The sequence below is a fragment of the Pleurodeles waltl genome, chromosome 10 (genome assembly GCF_031143425.1).
Source record: "Pleurodeles waltl isolate 20211129_DDA chromosome 10, aPleWal1.hap1.20221129, whole genome shotgun sequence".
NCBI classification, from domain to species: domain Eukaryota; kingdom Metazoa; phylum Chordata; class Amphibia; order Caudata; family Salamandridae; genus Pleurodeles; species Pleurodeles waltl.
Genome location: NC_090449.1, coordinates 898,534,962 through 898,561,200, shown reverse-complemented (window position 1 = coordinate 898,561,200; position 26,239 = coordinate 898,534,962). Strand labels below are relative to the sequence as shown.

The 26,239-nt window shown below is 45.5% G+C and overlaps 1 protein-coding gene across 1 annotated transcript in view; it reads left to right on the top strand.

Moving 5' to 3' along the window:
• The window catches only part of LOC138260837 (ranaspumin-like), a 72,582-nt gene that overhangs the window by 32,230 nt on the left and 14,113 nt on the right, over positions 1-26,239 (top strand). Inside the window, exon 7 of the mRNA XM_069209263.1 lies at positions 2,108-2,158. Within this exon, the coding sequence (XP_069065364.1) occupies positions 2,108-2,158 (51 nt within the window). The remainder of the gene's footprint in view (positions 1-2,107; positions 2,159-26,239) is intronic.

The window sequence follows — 26,239 nt, the reverse complement described above, 5'->3', positions numbered from 1 at the left end:
GATGGAAGATACTGGATAAGTTCCAAAAGCAAGCACTGAACTGCATGTAGGGCAATGTCATGGTCCACTCTGCGTTAGTACAATGCTAGAGACACCCCCTCATCCTCCTTCATCAGAGCTCCCAGTGCCCTTTTGTGCTCTTTAAACATGACAACCGGCAACAAACGTGCCTTTTATTTATGCCCAGAGAGAATCATTTTACTTTTACTCTCAAAGGTACGCTCACCATTAATTTACCTAACTTAAAGATAGCCCATGTGCTTCAAAGCAGTTAATTCGTGTTGTACCACCTTTTTTTGTTCTGGAGCAGATGAATGGAAAATGTATTTCTTGCCTGTACGGCAGGTCAAGTGTGAAGTTTATGGGTTGTGCAGGATCAATGGCCATCTCAGGGGCCTCCACACCATCTGCATACCTCCCCTAGCACAGCCAGCTCTCCCTATAGCTGACACCCCTATAACTGCAGTCAAGCCACACTAGACATTTTCCAGGTTCCAACTACAGGGGGACAGATCTATATCAAGCTAGTATAGAGGTTCATAGATGGTACCTTACCTGCTCGAGTTCCTGGAAACAAAGCTGCTACAGTTAAGAAAGTCCACAGGACATTATAGTGCTTTATGTTCTTCATTTTGTAATTCAGATTCAGACAATTGAGATAGCTCCAGGCCAAATATAGACCAGCAGGTCATTTCAAGATAACAGAAGAAAATAAATCTCAATCAATGTTTTGAGCTCATGTTATGCCCCCTTTAGACCAGCATGTAGAGCTATGTCCTGTTGTTCTCTTTCGAGCCTTGGGAGTAAATTCCAATCTCTTGCATTATGTGAGCCGTTGCCAAACTTGGTAACGTTGGACAGACCTGGTTCTATTAGATGTTTACAAGTTGAAGAAGATACATTTGCATAAAATAAGGTAGATTGCTTCTTGATGAATATCTGGATTATAACCTACCTAAATTCCACACATTGCTAGCAAACATCATTTCTGTCCACACACGCACTACCCTAAAGCCATCCCACAGAGTGCTAATTTAAGGCGACTTTTGGAGACCCTGGGGTGTTAGAATCACGTTCAGCAGTTTGCATCATTATAATGCAATTCAAAGCAGTTATTTAAAAAAATCTTTTTGTATTTCCCACTCTGGCAAATGATGCAACTATTTATGCAGTCTTCTTACTTTATATAATTCATAGGTCTTAGCAGAGAGACAAATGTATTCCACTGTACTGCAGTATTTAAATAGTGCTTACTACTCCTATGTCGGCGCTGAAGTGCTTGCCTTCATGGGTAGCACTCTACGCCGTGTAAAAAGTGCGGTTGGAAGGATGTTCTATTCATTTTGATCATGTGTGGGAAGTGTTTCCATGCCATGCATGATGACTACCTATGTGTTATGGGGTGCAGCTCTTAGCAGTGTGCTGAATGATAAGGTGTGAGTGACAGGCAGGCAGTTTTATGGTTTTAAGTGTGGTGGTAGCTGTGAACAGCTAGGCAGGTTCCTTTATTTTCTGTTTACGGTCAGGTCTTAATATGAGGCCCACAATGTGGGGTTGTTGATTTTGCAACCTAGGCGTTGATGATCCCATTAGTTCTGTGGGTGTATAATTACCATGGATTATAGATCAAATACTGAGCATCAATTACTTTTATGACGAATTACCGGGGAAATCTGTATTCACAGGTCTGATTCCTGCTTAATTCCTAATACTCCCCCACCGTACCTTGGAGACTTCAGCTCTTCACAGTTGCTGAAAGTTCTGAGGGAAACATGAGTGGCTGACTTAAATCTAAACCCCATAATATTTGTTGGGGCTGGTAACTGTGTTACAGGCTTCACCTGGCAGTGTTGGCATCTCCTAGAGAGGGCTTTAGGCTACTTGGTTATTTGATCTTGAAAACATAGACTTTGAGGGTACGTAATGCTTCTGTCATAAAAAAAATTGTTAACAGGAATTCTATTTGTAAAGCACAAAATGAAAGATTCTGTCATTATTGTGGAACCTTATTACAAAAAGTAATTATGTTGATTTTCCATTTTTTTTTTCTGCAAAGCAATGCATTGTGCTGAAAGATCTCACTGTATTCCCTTTCACTATTTTCTAGAAATTACTGAAAATTGAGCAAACACTTTTCCCTCCGGTGTGCCACCTGCTGGTAAGGATCCCTCTTTGTTTTGTTGCCTTTGGAATGAAACAATAGTAGAACGTCACTCACCTCAGATAAGAAACAAAAAGCGCCTCCTTCCTCTGATGAGGAGTCTGCTTTCCACTGGTCTTTTTATTCAATGATCCGACTCCTAATACATCAGGACTTCAAGATGCTACAACATACTGTTATTGTTGTTTGAAACTAGTTTAAAATGAATTTTTTAAAAAAAGAAGTGCGGACCTTTTAATTTTTTTTATTAATCATTTTTTATTAAAGTTTGAAAAGGATTCCCCCTCCCCCGAGATCGCCACCCCTTCCCATAGTACACAGAGAAGTAAATATCTTTCAATAATAAACCTTTAAATTATAAAATACATACAGTAATAGAAAACTATTACATGAACAATAAAAACACACACAAGGGGAGCCACAGACAAGGGGAGACATTTTTATCATCCATATATACGAAAAACAAAGTACAACTTAAGTACAACTTAAACCTCCCTAGCTGAGTCATTCATCCAATATTTACAACCCTATAATAGCAGCCCTAGTAATATATCTGCTACAAATGTATTGTTGTGCTACTTTCCATTTGGAGAGAGGTTCCCATATTGGCTCCCATCTCTTCCTAGATTTTCCCTTACAAGCATATGATGATGTTTCTAAATTATGAACTGCAAGAAGTTGCGCCATCCATTGCTGAAACGAAGGTGGGGAATGATCCAGCCAGGCGGATGCAATGCATAGCGTAGTACTTCCATAGCCACAAACATAAACAGCTGCATGGCACAAGGGACCGCCTTACTGTGAACTCCCAAAAGAACTAGCTGAGGAGTAAGATTTAAAATTATTCTCACAAAATTTGGTTATCTCATCTTTAATTTCCTCTAAGTCCGGACAGCTCCCATACATGTGTAGCAAATCATTAAATCTGCCACCACCTTTTGACATCTTGGATAGCTTGTGCCTGTTTTACCTCCTCCCCATTTAACCATATTTCCAGGGATATAATATAGATAGTAAATTGTTTTATAATGCTGGGCCATCAGATTAGCTGACAGCAATTTATACTGGTCCAGCTCCAGTGATTCCTCAAAAGTACCTTCTGTGACCCCTAGTTTCCCCTGCCATTTCAGAGATTGTTTCTCGACATCATCCTTAATGAGTTCAACATTCCGTAGGCCTGTCCAATCATAAATTTAGTTCTTCTCATTGACATATCAATTAGTTCAGATCTGAAAAATGAATGAGCTGCACCTGCCTTTATAATTACAAAGTCACAAACTTGTATGAAGTTCAAAATATTCTTTTGGTTGACATTCAATTTCATCACCAGTTCCTCAAAAGTAATAAATCCATAATCATTATAAAAATCCCCTAATTTACTTATTCCCTTTATTTTCCAACCCAGCATATGGGGATCACAAAAAATATCAGGGTGGCTAAGATTATCATACATGAAAAGGGGCTCCCTGTGTTTCTATAGGTCATGGGGTGGGTAAAATTCTTGTAAGGTAAAACAAGTATAACCCCCGTCCAGCCTTCTAATTTCTATGTGGAGTTAATCCCCTTTATTCTCTTGTAATCAAGTGGAGCTCAGTGGTGTACAAAATCATTCCCATTATTTAATTTAAATTTTATTCAATATAACACAAGAAACTTCCAATTCATTATTAATTTGAAAGACATATTAAATTACCCACATACTCTTACTGCCCACCCTCAACTTCTTTCAAAATATACTAAAAACTATGCCTCATATTCTCATACACACTGATCCCTCATAAGGACTCCATTCAACTCCAACCAAATTTATTTAGTCCAAACAACCATCTCAACCACATCCTTATATTATAACCACCCTTTTTTTTTAAGTCTAACAATGGTCAATCTTGAATGAATGATCTTATACCACTTGGTGATTTCTTTCAATCAGTTTCATCCTACAATTGTTCTATAGTAGCCACGGCAGCTTGAGTAGCATTTGAAAGGACATGCACATAAATTAATGGACATTCAGAAAATGTATGCTGTGATTAAGTCATATGATCTTAAAGTGAGAACATTGTAAGTGCTTTTATTGTTGTAATAAACCTCTGTCCAATGCTGAACTTTCTCATTGTATCCCGCGGGTATTGCCAGTAGACCCTGTCATAGACTTTTCCAGCAACTAATAGGGTCTTCTGCAACCCCGAGACATCCATTAGAGTTATCATCCTTCGTATATGCTCAGCTGTACCTCTCCCTGGTATAAAACCATGCTGTTTGGGGGATACAACCTTACCAATTATAGGGGAGAGCCTATTAGCTAGCACCTTCAAATATATCTGTGTATCACTATTCATTGATGTAATGGGCGGTATGACCCGGGTTCATGAGGTGGTTACATTTTTTGAGAAAAAAATATATTTGCAGTTTCCCATGATACAGGAGGCATCTGACCTTCATAGACACCCCCAAGATCTGTCAGAAATACCCCTAATTGAATGGAGGATACTTTATAAAATCTGATAGGAATCTTGTATGTCCCCACTGCTTTTCCTGATGATAGACTCTGAACAACATTCATAATTTCTTCCCCTGAAATAGTAGCATTGAGAGATGCTTTGTCTAAAGCATCACACTGTAGGAGAGGAATTGCCTCCAGATATGTTGTCATTTCCCACAACCTCTATTGCTACATCCTCACTGTATTGGTAATATTCCCTGAAAATCTCCCTTATGCCTATGATATCTCTAGCGATGTATCCCTTAGATGACTTCAATTCTTTTATTAAACCATATGAATTTTTTGTTGGACCCTGATAGCCAAGAGATGCCCAATCTTTTCAACGTATTCAGAGCCATCTTTTTTCCAGACTACATAGTTCTCCACCACCTTACTAGCAGAAACCTCAGTGAATGCTGGCATGGCCAACACCAAATCTTACTGAGCTTCCTCTACCCCTGCTCCATCTAATACTGCTTTAATTAGACTGGATCCTGAATTGACTAACCTCTCATACCGTATCTCTGTTAACTGTTTTTCTTTTTGTTGCCAATTCAAACTAAATCTTATTGTCTCCCCTGTACTCTAGTCTTAAGAGCATCCCAGATAACCCCAAGAGAGACACTACCCCAATTTTCTTCCATGAATAATGGTATTCATCTCTCTATGAGCTTAACATAGTCTTTATCATACAGCAATGACCATTTGAGTGTCCAATTCGATTCTACTTCATACTTACTCTGTGTGGTCAATTCTATAACCTGAGGAAACTTTTCAGCCTTCCAGCGTTGTATCATGTCATGAAGTATACAGAAATAATCTAGTCGTGCATGCTTCCTATGAGGAGCTGAATAGTAGATAAACCCTGGATCAATATCTGTCACACTACTCCAAACTTCTGTTAACCCGTGATATCTCCCCATCTGTTATACAGCCTTAAACACACAGGGCTTAGGTCCACTATATGAATCTACTCCTGCCTCCAACCAGTCACCCTGCAGGCGAATACTGAAATTACCGTAAACCATAATTGGCAACTCCTTTTTCAGCCAGTCAAAAACCAATAGGCCATCCAAAACTGGCCCCTATACTGAGCATAATGTAAAAGCCCCTCCTGGATAACAAGTTTAAATAATTATCCAACTCCCAAGGCTGTCAGAGAAGGTTTGCATAAACTTAAGCCACTTTTTTGCCAAAATGGCCACCCCTCGAGTCCTAGTTTCCTGGGTTGTACAACCAATTACTTCATAACCCATTGATCCCAATAAGTTCTTCCTCTCCTCCCAAGTACTTTTCCTCAAAACACGCAATATCTGCTTTTAATATTTGCAGGTCTACAGCTACCCTTTGCCTCTTTGTGCTGTCACGCAACCCTTAACATTTTTTGTAGCTATCTGGATTTTACCCGTACTAAGGTGTCTAGAGAGCTAACCATTATGATGTTCATCATACTAAGGGCATTTAAGGCCCACTTGTGTTAAGTTTAGCTTTCTGGATCTGCCCCTCTAGTGTTGAACCTCTTCCTTTGTGTACCAGCCCACCCTCTACCCATCCCCCCCAGCTTATTCCCACCGAGCTCACCCTCCTCCAGCCTACAATCACCCCTCACCTCCACCATGAAGTTACAGGCCTACCAAGGCCTGTGTGATGGTTTCATGAGCATGCCCCCTAAACATCCTTTCCCTCCTAGGTCAGAAGTTACAAAAATATAGTAGGAAAACTACAAGCTCTTTCTTAATCATCCTACCCCGTATACACCATATACATTGGACAATATCAAGTATCCTATTTCCCTGGCTACCATATCTCCTTCGTCCCAAATTGGAACCCCCCTCCTTCCTACCCTCCATACCCAATGAGTACTGCATCATGTAAATCAAAAGACATTCTATGTGGGTTTTTTTCTCTTTCCCATTTTCCTTCCCTTTCCCTCCCACTCCTCCTTCTTTTTTCCTTCCTCCATTTTTTGCTTCCTTTCTCTGTTTCTTTTTGGCCTTCATCTTTGAAGTAAAGTCATAATCTTTCCTTTCACTATAATTTTCAACCGAGCCGGGATTATCAAGTATGCTCCTCAACCCTGACTTTGAAAGGGTTTGATTAATTATCTTAATCTCCATCTTCTTTCTACAGTGATTTTGCAGAAGCCAAGGCTTACAAAAAAAGACTGTCCTTTAAAAGATCGTCTTACCTCTGAGTGGTACTTTTCAAAGATTGCCTGCCATGATAAAAGAAAAAAATCAAAATATTTCAGAATGGCTCTTTGTCTTTCTGTCTGGCTCTCTCTCAAGCCTTCTTAATCAAAAGTGGAAAGCGATGCACCTGCTATTTTGTCAAATCCCAGTTCCACCATGCTAGATCAGGGAATGCGTCTTTAAGAAAATGTACTGTGAAGAAGCTGAAGGCCTTCCCTTCTGCCCCTTTAGAGACTCCTAAGAGCCTCAAGTTCTTCCTCGCTGCCTGTTCTCAACATCTTCTATTTTCCACATAATGTCCACCAGTTGAGACTTCTCCCTGCCCCTGCCCTACTTCCCCTTCTAGAGCTACAACTCGCTCTTCTACTGCAGTGATTCTTTCTCCAATGTCGGAGCATGTTTTATTCAATTTCCTCATAGCCCGTGCACTTTTTTAGTGGTCAATGGTGCTTTACGACTGTCCCTCCGTGAACCCTCTTGCAGTTGCTTTATTGATTGATAATCAAGCTCAAAGTAGGCTCCCCTTTCACTCCTATTTTACTATCTGCAGAATCTAATCCTGCCTCAGCCTGCAGCTCATCATACGCCTTGGTCTGGGCATCGACCTCAGTGTAAACTTGCCTAGTATATGAATAGTCCCATTTCAAAGCATGTACTCCTTAGCAGTTTTTCCAGGTCCCCGCTATATACGATTTTTCTTTTCGCTTCTTTCATGTTGTTTTTTTCTGAATCATCTGGAATATTTCATAGGGTCTTTCTCCCAACCCCACAGGGATCTAGATCTGTGTTTATGCCACAACAAGAGGTATCTGAATTGTCAGTAAAAGAGAAGAAGTTTTCTAAGTGATCAGTTGCTCCAATCATACTCCTACTATCTATTGGGTCAATTTCTGTATTTTTACAGCCTTTCTGCAGTACCCCATCTGTGGCAGACAAACTGCATCTTTTGCGCGAACATTCCTAAAAGTTGCTAGAGCCATGTTTCGTGAGTCAACCCCATTTGCCCTAACAATATCACAATTCTTAAAGTCTTCTCCCGGTATAACTTCATTTGTTTGGGGCACCTCTTGACTAACCTGAGCATTCAGAGTTGGATTAACCTGTTCCATTGGTAATTGTCTTGCAATCACCTCCCATTCTTCAAAACCAACTCTGCGTCATTTAATGATAGCAGGGGGGAGGGTGCTTTATGTCAATTGCTCCACCATGACCTTTGCCTTCATTTGCTGAGATTGCCTGCTGTGTTAAATGTTTCCCCGTATAGTCCTCTGCTGCTCCTCAAGGAACCAGCATCCACATTGGAAATAGGAAATAAATCCACTATTGTGGGCTGCAGCAGTTTTGGTAAGGCACTCTGCCGCCCTATACAGTTCCTCCATGGGCTCTGTCTCCTGAGTCCGACTTCCCTCCCGGGGCTGCCCATTCCTTACGCACCCGACATTATGGGCCAGATGTAGCAAAGGGTTTTTCCCATTCTGTGTCAATAGGAGATTGTGTTCGTACATATGGCCCTATACTTCTTCACCACAACTTCCAAGACTTTAGCACGATCAAGCCCGTTCTTCTGTTGTACGGACGAGCTTGAGTTTTGTTTTTGGTCCCTCAGCAGCCTAAGTCCTTTTGGGGGCATGCTGTGAGCTCTTTGCATCCTCCACCAGAATGTACTGCAAACAGCCTCCACCATCTGCAGCAAAATCAGAGATGAGACCGCCACTGCCGCCGATAAAAATCCTGTGTATGGAGATGAGCAGGTCGGGTCTTTTAGCATACCATAGACAGCTTGCCTAATTACTGTATTTTAGTCCATCACTGCCAGCTGAGAGGGGCCTGCCAACAGGCTTCTAACTCATTAGCTATCTTGCTTCCCTGTATCACTCAGAGTGTAGCTTTAGATCATTTTAACGGGCCTTTCATTTCATATGGTTAAATGAGGTTGATCTTTGCCCTCTAGTCACTAAAAATGGCATCCCTCTAGCATGGCTCTGTGTTTTTTAAATTAGTTGGTACAGTGTGATTTATTTTACCGGATCAAGTCATATTTCTCGGTTCAAGTGGACAGAGAAACAGTGGAGTTTGTAATGTGTCCTTTTCCCATGCGGAAAATGAGGTACAACTAAAATACACTATAAACAAACATACTTTTAATTTAGTTTTATTCAGATTCTATTGAAAGTGATCCCATATATGTTGTCGGTATCAGACAATATCTTCAGATATGGAGTTGATCTAATGCAGGGTTGGCAAAGAATATTTTTCATACTGTACAACAATGAGAAATATGCTGGCCAGGTTGAAATTACCCAAAATCAAAGAAACGTTATATAATGTAACAATGTATGATGAAAGATTGATAAGCAAGTATCACCATTACATGCCTTCCAATACTCATACAGAAAGCGCTTCTTCAGTGCACTGGCACCTGATAATAAGTGACCACAGTGCAATGTGTGTTAACAGGCAGCGCTTTATGTGGGATAAAAATTTGGGGGGGACGGGTATAAAGGGACGTGGACAAATTAGAGTAGCTATGCCCGCTGCATGAGGTGTGGTCCATTTAATTAAGGGCATAGCTTAAAAAATTGTGAACTAAACTCCAGTGCTTCACAGCGGGTGAACTGACCAGTATTTTGGGTGCTCTCTTTGAGTTTCCTGTCTTTGCATCCATACATATAAGAGAACAATGGACGTACACCAAACACTGCCAGAACAATTGCCTTTGCCAATGCTTGTTAGCAGTATCCAATAAATGAATAGCAACGATTTTGTTGTGAAGAACTAACATAGAAAATATTTCTGTTCTAAAAACATAATACTGTGAGTTAAGCCCTACTAAGGCCTCTGGAAGAGGTAGTGGTGTTCGGAGCATCTGTCATTGCCATTTTCCTTGGTACACACTTTCCTTTCCAGTATTTCACTCCTTTTAACCGTTTTCTCCCTACATCTTTCATCTACACATTTCACATGTTATCTCGTTCCTTTTCAGCACCATACTTTCACTCTGTCCTACCATGCGCATTACTTTCCTCTCCACGACTTTCTTATCCCACAGGAAGATAACCCACCCATTCACCAGATGGGGACCGCATTTTATTTTCCTTTGGCATTTATACATCTGTGTAGCTTCTTCAAACACTACCACATTTACAACTGGCATATGTGTAACCATCGCTCTGCAGAGAGGCCCTAGATTGCATGGGCATATGATCACAACATCTTTATAACTTATTGAGAGGCACTGTGAGAAACACTGCCTCCAACGTTTGTTCTATTCATGAATCTCTATTCGTGAATCTCACAGACACATAGAATTACCAAATGTGCACCATTTGCCCAAATTACACATTTCTGCAATAACATAATAAAATATACATATTATGTATGTATAATATGCAGGCAGGTCGCTTCCTCCTTACCACTGCTCCGGAAAGTGCTGCCATTGTTTTGGGCTTCTTTGGGCTTGTCTGGGCTCGTTTGGGCTTGTTTGGGCTTCTTGGCTTCTCCTCTCCCGGAAGGTTCGCGCTGCTGCATCCCCGCAGCCCCGCCCCCCTCCCTCCTCCTCAGAGCTCTTCCTGCTCCTGACTCCTGTGCCCCGCCTCCCCACACTCCCATTGGAGGTTTCCCTCCCTCCTCCCAGCTGCCACTCCCTCCCACCTCCCCTCTTATGCCGGCTGCAGCGCGAGGTTAGAAGCGACCTTTGACCCTGCATCCTTGCAGGCAGGTCGCTTCCTCCTCACCACTGCTCCGGTAAGTGCTGCCATTGTTTTGGGCTTGTTTGGGCTTGTCTGGGCTTGTTTGGGCTTCTTGGCGTCTCCTCTCCCGGAAGGTTCGCGCCGCTGCTTCCCCGCGGCCGTGTCCCCCTCCCTCCTCCTCAAGCTCTTCCCGCTCCTAACTCCTGCTGCCCCAACCCCGCAGTTCCATTGGAGGTTTCCCTCCATCCTCCCAGCTGCCACTCCCTCCCACCTCCCCTCTTATGCCGGCTGCAGCATGGATGCGCCGCTGGCGTGCCGAAGGCACACCAAAGGCAAGCCTGTCTGTGCCAGTCCGCACCAAGACCGCGCCCAGCGTCAGACCCCCGGCCAACACGCCTCCCACGCCACCGAACACCTTTACACTGCCAACGAACTCCAGGCCCTTAATCCAGGACGCTCCTCCATCTGCTTCCAGTCCACACCGACGGGCACCAAAGGAACCTTCTCCTGCAAAGCCTGCATTTCACCCGCAACCTAACCTACAAACTCCAAATCAAAACAGACAACGGCCTAAGATGCATCCTACTTACCACCCGCTCCGTCCACAAACATGCAATTGAGCTCTGGGACCTCCTGACCACATACTCGCCCGACTTCGCATCACTCACTGAAACCTGGATGAATTCGGCCTCGGAATCAGACGTAGCCATAGCCATACCAGAAAACTACAAGATCCCCAGAAGAGACCGAATCAACAGACCAGGAGGAGGAATCGCCATAGTCCACAAAAACACAATAAGAGTCTTCACCAACTCCCACGACACTATCAACTCTGCCGAGCACCTCCACTTCAAAATCCACATAAACGCCAACAACACACTCAGAGGAACACTGGTCTACAGACCCCCTGGACCCAGACCGCAGTTCTGCGATGATATCGCCGACGCCATCAGCTCCCAAGCCCTCGCCTCAACAGACTACATCCTCCTCGGTGACCTAAACTTCCACCAAGAAAATAACAACAATATCAACACCACCAACCTAATCAACAACCTCGCCAACTTCGGCCTTAAGCAACTTGTCAATTCACCCACCCACTCCGCAGGCCACACACTCGACCTCGTCTTCTCAGCCAGCAACCACGTCTCTTTCAGCCACCGAACTCAGCTGGACAGACCACCGCTGCATCCACTTCTCCTACCAGAAACCAGTCACTCACCACCACCGCACACAACCCCCCTGATGCAACTGGAGCAAAATATCAACAGATCAACTGATCTCCACTCTCGCCCGGGCCTCACCCCCTGGGACCCCGGAGCCCAACACAGCCACCACCAACCTGCATCGCTGGATAGAAGATTGCGCCAACACCCTCGCACCGCTCAAAAAAAAACAAACACCTCCCACAGAATCAAGGCGAGCTGGTTCACCCCAGAACTACAGGAATCCAAACGGCTATGTCGCAGAATGGAAAAAAACTGGCACCTTGACCCTACCAACTCCAACCACATCGCTTTCAAGGATGCCTACGCAAACATCACCAACTGATCCGCACCACCAAAAGGACCCACTTCAAAAACCGCATCGACGCCAACGCTCACAACAGTAAAGAGCTCTTCGGCATCATCAATGAGCTCTCCACCCCCAGGACCTGCTCCAACAAACCCCCGCCATCACAGGAGTTCTGCAACTCACTGGCAACCCACTTCTGTCGAAAGATAGAAGAAATCCACCATAGCTTCAAACCTCAGACCCACCAGCTGACTACAAACACCCAAGAACCCAACGCTCCAAGCAACACCCACCTCCTCCACACCTGGACCCCCGTCAACATAGAGGACTCCACCGCCACCATGGCCTCCATCCACTCTGGATCACAATCGGACCCCTGCCCACACCATATCTTCAATAAGGCAAACATCATCATTGCCCCCCACCTCTGCAAAACAATCAACGGTTCCTTCGAGTCAGCCACCTTCCCAGAAAGATGGAAGCACGCAGAAATCAACGCCCTGCTGAAGAAACCAAAGGCAGACCCAGACGACCCAAAGAACTACCGGCCGATCTCCCTCCCATCTTTCCCAGCCAAGGTCATCAAAAAAATCGTAAGCAGCCAACTATCCTGGTTCCTGGAAGACAGCAAGGTACTCAACACCTCCCAATCTGGATTCCGCAGAAACCACAGCACCGACACTGCACTCATTGATGCCACAGACGACATTAGGACCATGCTCGTCGAAGGAGAAACAGCAGCACTCATCCTCCTGGACCTCTGCAGCTTTCGATACGGTATGTCATCACACTCTCCGCACATGCCTTCACAACACTGGAATCCGCAACACTTGACTCTCAGGCAGAACACAGAGAGTCCGCATCCAACCGTTTCTGTCAGAAGCCTACAGAATCATCTGTGGCGTGCCCCAAGGATCTTCGCTCAGCCCCACGCTCTTCAACCTTTACATGGCCCCCCTTGCCAACAGCGCACGAACCCACCACATCAACATAGTTTCCTACGCAGACGACACTCAGCTCATCCTCTCCCTCACGAAAGACCCTACAACTGCAAACAACAACCTCCACAACGGACTTCACGTCATCACCAGCTGGATGGAATCAAGCCACCTCAAGTTAAACACAGACAAGACAGAAATCCTCATCTTTGGCACCAACCCCTCAACTTGGAATGACTCCTGGAGGCCCACCTCCCTAGGAATCGCGCCCTCACCCACCACCCACGCACGCAACCTAGGCTTCATCTTGGACTCAACACTCAGCATGACTCAGCAGGTCAATGCCATCTCCTCTTCCTGCTACAGCACTCTCCGCATGCTCCGCAAAATCTTCAAGTGGATTCCTGTTGAAACCAGGAAAACTGCCACCCACGCCCTGGTCAGCAGCAGTTTGTACTACGGAAATGCCCTATATGCAGGAATAACAACCTAACTCCTAACAAAGCAAAGAATCCAGAACGCATCCGCCCTCCTCATTCTGGACATCCCACGCCGCGACCACATTTCCCCCCACCTCAAAGACCTTCACTGGCTACCAGTATCAAAGAGGATCACCTTCAAACTCCTGATCCACGCACACAAGGCCCTCCACGACACAGGCCCAGCCTACCTCAACTACAGACTCACATTCCACACCCACACCAGCAATGTTCGATCCACCAGCCTCGCTCTCGCCTCCATCCCCCGCATCCGCCGCACCACTGCCGGAGGAAGATCCTTCTCTCACCTAGCCGCCAAGACCTGGAACTCCCTACCGCTCCACCCTGCACATGCACACCACAATATGCACATACTTACGGCCCCTGCCGTCAAACTCATGTCACATGACATAGGTGTTAATTTTAAGACACGGGGAAGTTTGACAGCACTACCAGCCACGAAAGGTGCATAATTCTTATTATTGTAAAAAGGTGAGTCAAACGGTCACACACAGAGCACTATTGGTCTAGGTGTCACATATGCAACTCCTGGCAATCCCTCTATTCCTACGATCATACTATAGGTCAAAAACAAGGGGAAGGCTGGCAGTATAGAAATCAGTAAAGGTGCATAGTTGAGGCAAACAGTTGCAAACAAAGAACCACTGGTCAAAATGGGTTTCCTAGGGGTCACACTCGGGACCCCTATCAACCCATAATTTACTTTGATGCCACCAGATCACACTCCATGTCACAAACAAGCAACTTATCACATCTTTTTGAATCTGCCCAAACCACTAACAGATCTTAGCTCCACCATGGTTTGGAATTATTCTACCAATCACGAATGAAATGTAAGCCCCTATGGCACATGTTGGGGTCACAAGATAATTCTGAAATAGAATCAATTGGACTGGACTGTTGAAGAGGCGATTTTTCGTCTCTGGACATTTATGGAGCCAATTACAGATCCTTGTTAGACTGGCCTTCAAAACATCTTTCAATCAGTGGCCGTCATTCTTTGGTCTGGTAAACTGTTGTTCATACTTTGCTTCGACCATCATGGGGCAATGGGTCACCCCACTTGATTGATTGGCTTCTCTTTAAATGAGTGATAGCAATTGCTTGTGAACAACGTGCATGTCTGCTATGTTATCATTCTCCTACAGTCCCTGGGCCAATGGTCCACTATGTAATTTCCTTTTCAAAACCGGTTTTGCCTTTTAAACATTTGCTTTTTTTTAATTATTTTTCGAGAGCCTGACAACTCCCCAGACATTGCTTATGGACCATTGCTGTATCTTGCAGTGCATGGAATCCCATTAAGCACTTCTAGAGGTGGACTTCATAACGTGTTTTTCCACTATTTCTTAAAAGTAAAGTTTTTCAGAAACCATTTGAAGGTTGATGCCTGTGTGTGCAGATGCCTCAGACATGCTTTCTAATATACAAACCGCCCTTGAATGGTTTTTTCGATAACATATAATAGAATCATTTCAGGATATATGCCCCTAAGAGCAGACAGTTGCTGGCATCTGCCATGTTGTAATGTTTTTACCATATTTTATTCATCTTTACAGTTCCAAAGTGGCCAACGCAGTACTTCCAAAAGCATTGGGCATATTGGAACGCTAAAATAATAATAAAGTAGAGAAATGAAACAAGTATTTGAACAGGAGCTTCTCTAGGATTCTCCACTGAAAATCCTAGTAAAAGACCAGTATGAAATGGGTATTAATCTAACATATTCAAAGCTTCTCAAAACTTACTGTGCAGTACACTGCGGTGAGTCTATCCTCATTGTAGTAATCATAACAAAATAGTTTTATTCAATCGCATTTAAGGTAATGTTCGCCAGCATCTTCCCTGTCACAATTATACTAGAAGTTTCTTTTCATTACTTATGCCACCTTTACAATTGTTTCACCAATTCTACCCATGAAGTTCAAAACCCACATCTTGTACATTGAGTTATGTGTGGAAAGTTCACATGCTACCCGTATGTTATAGATTCCCTCATCTCGGAAATGAATAGTTCAACTATGTATGGGGATCTTTTTTAGGTTTCGTCTGCACAGTGCTTGTGAAATCTATTGTATTCAATGTAAATGTCAAAAGGGGCTTACATCTCACCCTCACTTTTCATTGATTGGTGTGCTTGCCACTTACTTTTCCTCTGTTTTTATTGGTTGTAGCATACCATTTCCTGTTGTTGTTCGTGTGTTCTTCCTATTAATATCCCATGGCGAAGCACTCCTTTTTTCTCTTCAAACTTTTTTCTTATCTATCACTTGCACTAACAGCAATCTTCCGACCTCTTTCTGTCTCCGCCCTTTGTCTTACCGAGTTTCACTGCGGTTAGAATCAATGTACCATTAAACCTTAGCTATGGGTATGTTGTCGGTGACTTTGGAAGATTCTGTTTTAACCTCGAGGTCTGCAAGCGGACGTTCAAAATAGTGTCAGGGCCTTATGGCAGTGTCTATTTCACATTCTTTAAAAGCTTTTTCATTTCCAGTTTCCAGAGCTGCAACTCAATCTGCTAGGGTAACGTGTATTAAAGGAGGGAGGTTGTGGCATAACATCCAGAGCTGCCAACATTAGAACTGGGAAGGCAGGCTCGAGTCTCAACATCGGCTCAATACCATGTGATTCTGGTTTGCTAAACGTGCCCCTTGATTTTTAGCTGAGTGTTCAGCCAGACGCCTTGAGACAGCTCTCCGAACATGTGGCACGAATCACCAAACAAGGCGCACAAAAAGCATGGTTCAGAACCACAAAAGACTGCCAGTAAATCACTGATATACATGACACTATAACAGCATGATTTCTTTCACGTGAGGAACATCTAGGAAACACCTGAATGTGCAGGAAATGAAGTTCACGGATGCCGCAGGTGAACATGTGGAACTCCACATGCTCCCTTCTTTTCTCAGCATGCATTGGTTTACCTGGTGTCCACCCTCTAACTTCCATTTGGCGCCCCTCGAGCACAAGTATTCTATATTAAAACAGTAAGCAAGCAACAAGACACAAGACGCCACTCACTAGCAGTTTAGAGACAGCACCATGCAATACTTGAGACAACTCTTGCTTCTTCATTTAGCAAGTAAACAGAGTTGAACCACAATGCTGGTGTTTTTAGCATGCTTTGGCAGCACCTGTCTGTGTAGCAGCACCATTCTGTGTGAAACCGCCTGTTTCTGCTGACTGACGGCACCACTAGACCATTTTAAGGGCAAAAGGAGTTTCACATGTCGACTGGGCAGTAATTCATGAGTGGCCTCAATAATAATACAGAAAGTGATCCCTACACAAGTGCTGTGTCTGAGCGTACCCTAGGATTAGTGGTTCATGTTGTGAGAAGGACTTTTCTGGTTGTGTTCCAGGGATTAATGTTTGTAAAACTGCCTCGGAGCATGCCCTAATGATTAATGTCTCATGCTATGATATCGCCATCTTACAACTTAAGTTTTCATTCATACTTGACAGTCATTGCCAAAAAAGCAAATTTTTCAAAAGAATGAATCACATATTGTGTGTTATTTTTACTTCAGTTGGCAAAGTCAAAAGACTTCGGTAATGTGGGTTGTGGCTGACCACGCCTGGGCAAGAGGAACTGGTTGTTTCTCAATGCACAGAGAAAGACAGCAGTGGTTTACCTTTGATCTGTTTGGAGCTGTTGGATTTGACTGCCCAGCTACATTTTGATCTGAGCCCTGATACTCCTTGCACATACAACCAGTCTCACGTGCGAAGAGTGCATTGACTTGTGAGAAGCCTCTTTAAAGGAGCCCAAGGATTAAGCTGATGCGTACCGATACTGTATACACAAATCTTCATTCAGGCACACCACTGTTCTGTCCTTTTGTACAGGTGCTTTCTTTGAACATGTCCTGGTGACTAATGTCTTATATTTGATAAGAGGCCATCTCTAAGCAGTTATTAGTGACGGATGGATCATGTTGTAAAAGGGAACCTTCACGGGTCTGTCTTTCAGCATGTATTCATTCGTATATTTGTGTTTCATTAGTGTTTCATGTTTTATGAGGGTTCTGCACCGTTTTTTGTCTGAACGTTTAGTAGTAATTGCTGTTTTATGGTTTAGAATGAGACTTGCACCGTCTTTATTTTTGAATGAGTAACATTTGTTTTTTTAAAAAACCCTGTGCCTGAACATGCCCTATTAAATAGACTCTCATGTTTTCTGAGAGGTCTCTAAGCATGTTCTATGTTTTATAAGATTCTCTATGGATGTATGGGGGTTCTACCTGGCACACATGATGATTTTAACCTTTTTCTTATTATAGAAGCCCCAAAATAAGTATGTTATTTAGCTTTCTCCCTCATATTGCATCCTCCCCTAGCTGTAATCTCTAAATTGTCTTATGTTCTCTCAAATGTTGGCATGTGTGACATGGTGCTATCTGATATGTTCTGCATAGTGCTTTCATTCAGCCTCACTTGATTGGTATCTCATGTTATAAGAGGTGTTCTGAATTGTGCTGTCTACCTGGTTTCAGCATATTCGAATTACAGATCAAGAAGCATTGACTACAGACTTGCATGATTAGCTTTCCTGTTCCTTTGTTGAGCTATCCCCTTGATGCTGGCCTCTAGCTCCTTTGGGATGAGCAAAAAATCTTGTTCCTTGCGATCTGGTCCTTTGTGCCTAGGCATCAGTAGGTCCTACATACAGGCATTGGCACCTCCTTTCCGGTCTGAGCATGTAAAGCCTTTAGTAGTGTTTGATGCATACATTTTCTATCTGATGCTCCCCAAAAGCAGTCTGCCTCTTCAGGTTCCCTATCTCCTTCACAAATCTGATTTCTACTTCCCCTTTGATTCCCCAATACAGTAACTTGCAGGCCATATCACCAAAATCATATCTCTTTCTAGCCACCTCAGTGGTGGGTGGTGTTAGAAATGGGGTATTTGGTTGGCAGTCAGGTTACCCTCTGTCCAAGCAAGAACCCTCACTCTAGTCAGGGAAAGTCACACACAATCCAAATTATCCTGTGCCCACCCTCTGGAAGCTTGGCAGAGCAGTCAGGCTTAACTTAGAAGGCAATGTGTAAAGTATTTGTGCAATAAATCATACAATAATACCATATAGCACCACAAAAATACACCACACAGTGTTTAGAAAAATATAGAATATTTATCTGGATATTTGTAGATCAACACAATAAAAGATGCAATAAGAATTTGTAGAAATATCACTCAAAAGTGATAGAAAGTGTCTTAAGTCTTTAAAAAGCAAACAAAGTCTCTTTCAAGCACAAAGTACCTGGATTGGAGTGGAAAATCTCCGCAGAGGGCCGCAGAGGAGGAAATGCGTGGAACAATGGTGTGTGCGTTGGTTTCGCCCCGTCACACACGGACTTGCATCGTTATTTTTCACGCGGGGAGACGTACGTCGTTCTGCGGGAAGAAAAATGGTGTGTGCGTCAGTTTCGCCCCTTCACACACGGACTTGCGTTGTTATTTTTCACTCTGGGAAGACGTGCATCGTTTTCCTGCACGCAGGCCGATTCCTTCTATGGATCGCGGGATTACCAGATGTCCCAGGGTCTGTGCGTGGATTCCTCGGCTTGTTATACGGCTGCGCGTCGTTTCGGGAGGCTGTGCGTGGAATTTTCTTTCTCATGGCAGGCGTCGCGTCGATTTCCTCTCTAGAAGTCGGGCGGCATTGTCCATGCGAGGCTGTGCGTCGAAGTTCCGGTCGCACCGTAGGCGTTGCGTCGAGCAGCGTCGGCGTGCAGTGATTTTCTCACCGCGGAGCAAGCTGTGCGTCTAATTTTTCGGCGCACGAGGAGTCCAAATGAAAAAGAGAAGTCTTTTTGGTCCTGAGACTTCAGGGAACAGGAGGCAAGCTCTATCCAAGCCCTTGGAGAGCACTTTTGCAGCCATACAAGAGTTCAGCAAGGCAGCAGGCCAACAGCAAGGCAGCAGTCCTTTGTAGAAAGAAGACAGGTGAGTCCTTTGAGCAGCCAGGCAGTTCTTCTTCGCAGGATGCAGGTTCTGGTTCAGGTTTCTTCTCCAACAAGTGTCTGAGGTGGTAGGGCAGAGGCCATGTTTTACACCCAAATGTGCCTTTGAAGTGGGGGAGAGTTAAAAGAGTGGCTTAGAAGTGCACCAGGTCCCTTTTCAGTTCAATCCTGTCTGCCAGGGTGCCAGTAGGGGGTGTGTCAGTCCTTTGTGTCAGAGCAGGCCCTCCACCCTCCCAGCCCAGGAAGACCCATTCAAAATGCAGATGTATGCAAGTGAGGCTGAGTACCCTCTGTTTGGGGTGTGTCTGAGTGAATGCACAAGGAGCTGTCAACTAAACCTAGCCAGACGTGGATTGTAAGGCACAGAAAGATTTAAGTGCGGAGAAATGCTCACTTTTTTAAAAGTGGCATTTCTAAAATAGTAATATTAAATCCAACTTCGCCAGTCAGCAGGATTTTGTATTACCATTCTGGCCATACTAAATATGACCTTCCTACTCCCTTCAGATCAGCAGCTGCCACTTCAACAATGTATGAGGGCAGCCCCAATGTTAGCCTATGAAGGGAGCAGGCCTCACAGTAGTATAAAAACGAATTTTGGAGTTTTACACTACCAGGACATGTAAACTACACAGGTACATGTCCTGCCTTTTACCCACACAGCACCCTGCTCTAGGGGTTACCTAGGGCACACATTAGAGGTGACTTATGAGCTTAGGAGCTTCAGGCTTGGCAAGTACTTTTAAATGCCAAGTCGAAGTGGCAGTGAAACTGTACACACAGCCTTGCCATGGCAGGCCTGGGACAAGGTAAAGGGGCTACTTGAGTGGGTGGCACAACCAGTGCTGAAGTCCCACTAGTAGCATTTAATCTACAGGCCCTAGGCACATACAGTCCACATTACTAGGGACTTATAAGTACATTAAATAGTCCAATTGGGTATGATCCAAAGTTACCATGTTTAAAGGGAGAGAGCATGTGCACTTTAGCACTGGTTAGCAGTGGTAAAGTGCACAGAGTCTAAAATCCAGCAAAAACAGAGTCCAAAAAGTGGAGGGAGGCAGGCAAAAAGTTAGGGGTGATCGCCCTAAGGCATGTCAGGTCTAACATGTGTCCCCCCCAGCTGAAAGTGGGGAGAGCTACCCGACCTCCTGGGAGCTCTCATCGCTAAGGCGGAAGTATCTGGAGAGACCATCAGCATTGGCGTGGTCAACCCCTGGGCAATGCTCCACCGTAAAGTCCATCCCCTGTAGGGAAATGGACCACCTCAAGAGTTTTGGATTCTCACCCCTTATCTGCATGAGCCATCTGAGGGGCCTATGGTAAGTCTGAACCCGGAAGTGAGTCCCAAGCAGGTAGGGTCTTATCTTCTTCAGTGCCCAGACCACAGCAAATGCTTCTCTCTCAGTAGCACTCCACCTTTGTTCCAGTGGTAATAGTCTTCTGCTAATAAAGTCTACTGGTTGGTCTGAGCCCTCCTCATTTAGCTGTGCTAGAACATCCCATATGCCATGCTCTGAAGCGTCTATCTGCACAATAAATTCCTGGGAGTAGTCAGGGGCCTTGAGCACGGTGCCCGTGCACATGGCTTCCTTCAGAGAGTCAAAGGCTTTCTGACAAGCCTCTGTCCAATTCACCAACCTAGGTTGTTTCTTGGAAGTGAGTTCTGTCAAGGGGACAAAATGGTACCATATCCCTTGACGAATCTGCGGTAGTATCCAGTGAGGCCCAAAAAGGCTCTCACCTCAGTCTGTGTTCTAGGTGGTTGCCAGGCCTTGATAGTTTCAATCTTGGCCTGGAGTGGCTGCACCTTGCCACCACCTACTAGGTGTCCCAAGTACACCACGGAACCCTGCCCAATCTGGCACTCACTAGCCTTGATAGTCAGGCCTGCCTGTTGCAGAGCCTGAAGCACCTCCTTGAGGTGGAGCAGGTGTTCCTCCCAGCTGGAACTGTAGACAGCTATGTCGTCCAGGTAAGCTGCACAGTAGGCATCTTTAACAGCTAGGACCCCATTAACCAACCGTTGGAAGGTAGCGGGGGCATTTTTCGGTCCAAATGGCATCACTCGGAATTGGTAATGGCCAACAGGGGTGGAAAATGCTGATCTTTCTTTAGCCCCCTCAGTCAGGCTGATCTGCCAGTACCCTGAAGTAAGATCGTACGTACTCAGGAACTTGGCAGCGCCGAGTCTGTCAACGAGCTCATCAGCTCGGGGGATGGGGTTAGCATCAGTCCGGGTGACTGAGTTGAGACGCCGGTAGTCCACACAGAACCGGAGTTCTGGCTTAGCACCTGGGGCAGTAGACTTACGAACCAATACCACCGGGCTGGCCCAGGGACTACTGGATTTCTCAATAACCCCTAAAGTCAACATCTTGGAAACCTCCTCCTTGATGCTGGCCTTCACCTTATCCGACAACCTGTAAATTTCGTTCTTCACAGGGGGGCTGTCACCTGTGTCAATGTCATGAACACAGAGGTGGGTCAGTCCAGGAGTTAGGGAGAACAGGGGGGAGAACTCATCTAACAGCTCATAGCAGTCTCCTCTCTGGGTTAGAGTCAGGGAGTCAGAGAGAATGACACCCCCCACTGACCCATCCCCTTCTTTGACAGCGAGGAGGTCGGGGAGAGGTTCACTCTCCTCTTCCATGCCCTCATCTGTGACCAGGAGCATACTGACCTCAGACCTCTCAAAGTGAGGTTTGAGCCGGTTGTGATGGAGGACCCTTAGGGGGTGCCTAGGGGTCTTGAGGTCCACTAGGTAAGTGGCCTCCACTTTGCGCTCCTTGATCTCAAAGGGACCAGTCCAGCGGTCCTGGAGAGCCCTGGGCTCTACTGGCTCCCTCACCCAAACTTTGTCTCCAGGTGAGAACTCAACCAGAGTGGTCTTCCGGTCATACCACTCCTTCATCACCTCTTGACTGGCCTCGAGGTTACTCTGGGCCTGCTTCCAGATGCGTTGGGTTTGGTTGCGGAGGGCCAGAATGTAGCTGACCACATCCTGGGGAGGTGACTTGGGAGCTTTCTCCCAGCCCTCCTTCACAGTGCATAGAGGTCCCCTGACAGGGTGACCATAGAGAAGCTCAAAGGGGCTGAACCCCACCCCTTTCTGGGGCACCTCTCTGTAAGCAAACAACAGGCAGGGTAAGAGAACGTCCCACTTACGCCTCATGGCCTCAGTCAGGCCACTAATCATGCCTTTCAGGGTCTTGTTGAATCTCTCAACAAGCCCATTGGATTGAGGATGGTAAGGGGTGGTAAACCGGTAGGTCACCCCACACTCATCCCACATGGACTTCATGTATGCAGACATGAAGTTTGTGCCCCTGTCAGACACAACCTCCTTAGGGAATCCCACACGGGTAAATATTCCCAACAGGGCTCTGATTACCACCAGTGCAGTCACTGTTCTCAGAGGGATTGCCTCGGGATAGCGGGTGGCATGGTCCACCAAAACCAGGATAAACCTGTTGCCCAAGGCAGTTTTGGGGTCCAAGGGACCAACAATGTTGATGCCCACCCCTTCAAAGGGGTGCCAACGACTGGGAGTGGGAGCAGGGGAGCCTTAAGCCGTTTCCCTGTTTTCCCACTAGCCTGTTAGGTGGGGCAAGCTCAGCAGAAGTTATCTGAGGCTGTCCTCATTCTGGGCCAATGGAAGTGGGTGTCAAGCCTGATAAAGGTCTTGTCTTGGCCTAGGTGTCCTGCCAGGGGGATGTCATGAGCCAGACCCAGTAGGAAGTTCCGGTAACACTGGAGGACCACCAGCACACGGGCTGCCCCAGGACCTGGAACCTTACGCTCACTGTAAAGGAGATCATTCTCCCAGTAAATATGGTGAGTGCCAGAGGCGTCACCTGCTGCTTGGGCTGTGGCCTGTTGCCTCAGACCCTCAAGGGCGGGGCATTCCTTCTGTGCCTTGCAGAATTCCACTCTGGTTGGCCCCCCTCTACTTGCCAGCCAGCAAGTTCAGGTAGGTTACCCAGGTCAGCTATGTCCTCCCCAGTTGGCTCAGGGGCCTCCTCCTCCTCAGGGGCTTCGTCCACCACCGTGGGAACATTTGAGGCATTTCCCCCGCCTCTTGCCCTGCCTTTTTGCAGCTGTCTGGGCCATTTTTCCAGGCTCCAGACGCCCTTGACTCCCTTCCTGGGCAGCCATGGACCAATTGATCATGCAGACCCACTCAGGTAACCCTAACATCTCCAGGTGGGATCTGAGCTCTACTTCTTTCCAAGCAATATGCTCAAGATCATTGCCTAACAGACAATCTACAGGCATGGCAGGACTCACAGCTACTTTCAGAGTACCAGAGGACCCCCCCCACTCAAAGGGAACCAGAGCCACCGGTAGGTGACTATCACGATTGTCAGCGACTATGACCTGGTGGAATGTATTAGGGACTATCTGCTCTGATGACACCAGCTGACTCTTGACAGTAGTCATACTGGCTCCTGTGTCACGCAGAGCTTCCACCTTTTGCCCATCAATGGTGACCCACTGCCTGTACTTGGAAGTATTTTGGGGCATGTGGGCTTTGGGCACCATTTCTCTTTCTCCCAGTAACACTAGGGAAACCTCTGCCTGCTCCCCAAAGCTATCTTGGTCCATCTCCCCCCCAAGCGCTACACTAGTCAACCCAGGTGTCTGTCCAGTAGTGGATGATGCCATCTTGGAGCACCGGGGGTCGCCTTTATTGTGACCATACTAGTAGCACTCTAAGCATTTGGGGTTGGATCTCCCTGATTTATCATAAGTCCCTGGCTTTTTCCCAAATCTAGAAAAGGAATGGTTGCCACCCCCTCCCTGGGAATTCTTTTGGGGGCCTTTTGAGAGTTCCTTATCTGTAAGTTTATCTCCCCCCTCTTTCTTCTGTTGGGAACCCTGACCACCTTTGTGGGTGTGTCCCCCAGGTACCTTTTTGGACACTCTGGTGCTAACTCAGAGGTCCGCCTCCTCAGCAAGCTTCCTGGGATCAGTCAGCTTACTATCTACCAAGTGCTGGTGCAACTCTGTAAAAGTAGTATTGAGCATATGCTCTCTCAGAATCAAGTCATATAACCCTTTATAATCATCTACTTTGTTGCCCCGCACCCATCCATTCACTGCCTTACTGGAAAAGTCAAAGAAATCTACCCATGTTTGTGTGGTTTGTTTGGTGCTGTCCCTGAACCTCTGACGGTATCCCTCAGGGGTCAGCCAAAACTTGGCAAGTAAAGTGGCTTTCTGAAGTGGGTATGTGTTTTGATCAGGTTGATCCAATGTGAGAAGTGTGTCCCTCCCCAATGGCGGCACATGACCCCACATAGCTGTACCCCATTGCCCTTCAGGAACCTCATAAGCCCTTAGTGCAACTTCATAAGCAGCTAACCATTTATCTATGTCATCTCCCACCACAAAACTGGGCACCACATTTTTAGGTATACAAACCTTCATTTCTCCAGCCGGTCCTGTCTGTATGCTGCCACCATTACTGCTGGATTCAGACTGTCTCACCTTGATCTCCAGCTCCTTGAGACTCAGTTCATGAGTCAACAATAGTTTATTTTCAGCCAAAGCTCTCTCAGCTGCAGCTTCAGCTCTTTCAGCTTCCATCTGTTTGACTGCTCTTTCAGCTTCCACCTGTTTGGCTGCTCTTTCAGCCTCAGCTTGTTTGGCTTCTCTCTCTGCCCTACTTTCTTCCTGTTGAGCCTCAATTTTCAGTTTTGCCATTTGTAATTGGAACTCCCTTTCTTCTCTCCTTTCCTCTGTGGTCAGGCTTTGCTCAGAGACACTGCTCCCTGGTCTGGAAGGGGGCACAATTGCAGTGGTAACATTACCCACTGATGGCAATAAATTTCTGGCTCCTCTTCCTCATCATCCTCCTCTAAATGGGCTTCTGCCCAGGCCCTCAGCGACACTTGAAAGTCCTCCTTTTTGGAGGCCCCATGGGTGGGTAGTCTCATCACCCTGCAGAACCCTTTTAGCTGTTTGACAGTATATGTCTCTAACAGGGCTAGGTCCAAATCTCCCACTTGAGACCCAGCCAGAGACATGTTGAGTGAGGATTTAGTTTTTGAAAATTGTCAGGAAAAACAAATTTGCAAAAAAGAGATAAAAATCAAGTTGACCTTCAACTGTGGGTAGGTAGTGAAATACTTAGCTACTGTATGTCACCGCAAAAATACAAGTCCTATCCTCACCGTTGATCACCAATGTTAGAAATGGGGTTTTTGGTTGGCAGTCTGGTTGCCCTCCGTCCAAGCAAGAACCCTCACTCTAGTCAGGGTAAATCACACACAATCCAAATTATCCTGTGCCCACCCTCCGGTAGCTTGGCACGAGCAGTCAGACTTAACTTAGAAGGCAATGTGTAAAGTATTTGTCCAGTATATCATACAATAACACCATATAGCACCACAAAAATACACCACACAGTGTTTAGAAAAATATAGAATATTTATCTGGATATTTGTAGATCAACACAATAAAAGATGGAATAAGAATTTGTAAAAATATCACTGAAAATTGATAAAAAGTGTCTTAAGTCTTTAAAAAGCAAAGTCTCTTTCAAGCACAAAGTACCTGGTTTGGAGCGGAAAATCTCCGCAGAGGGCCACAGAGGAGGAGATGCGTGAAAAAATGGTGTGTGCGTTGGTTTCGCCCCTTCTCACACGGACTTGCGTCGTTATTTTTCACGCGGGGAGACGTGCGTCGTTCTGCGGGAAGAAAAATGGTGTGTACATCGGTTTCGCCCCTTCACACACAGACTTGCGTCGTTATTTTTCACTCGGGGAAGACGTGCGTCGTTTTTTAG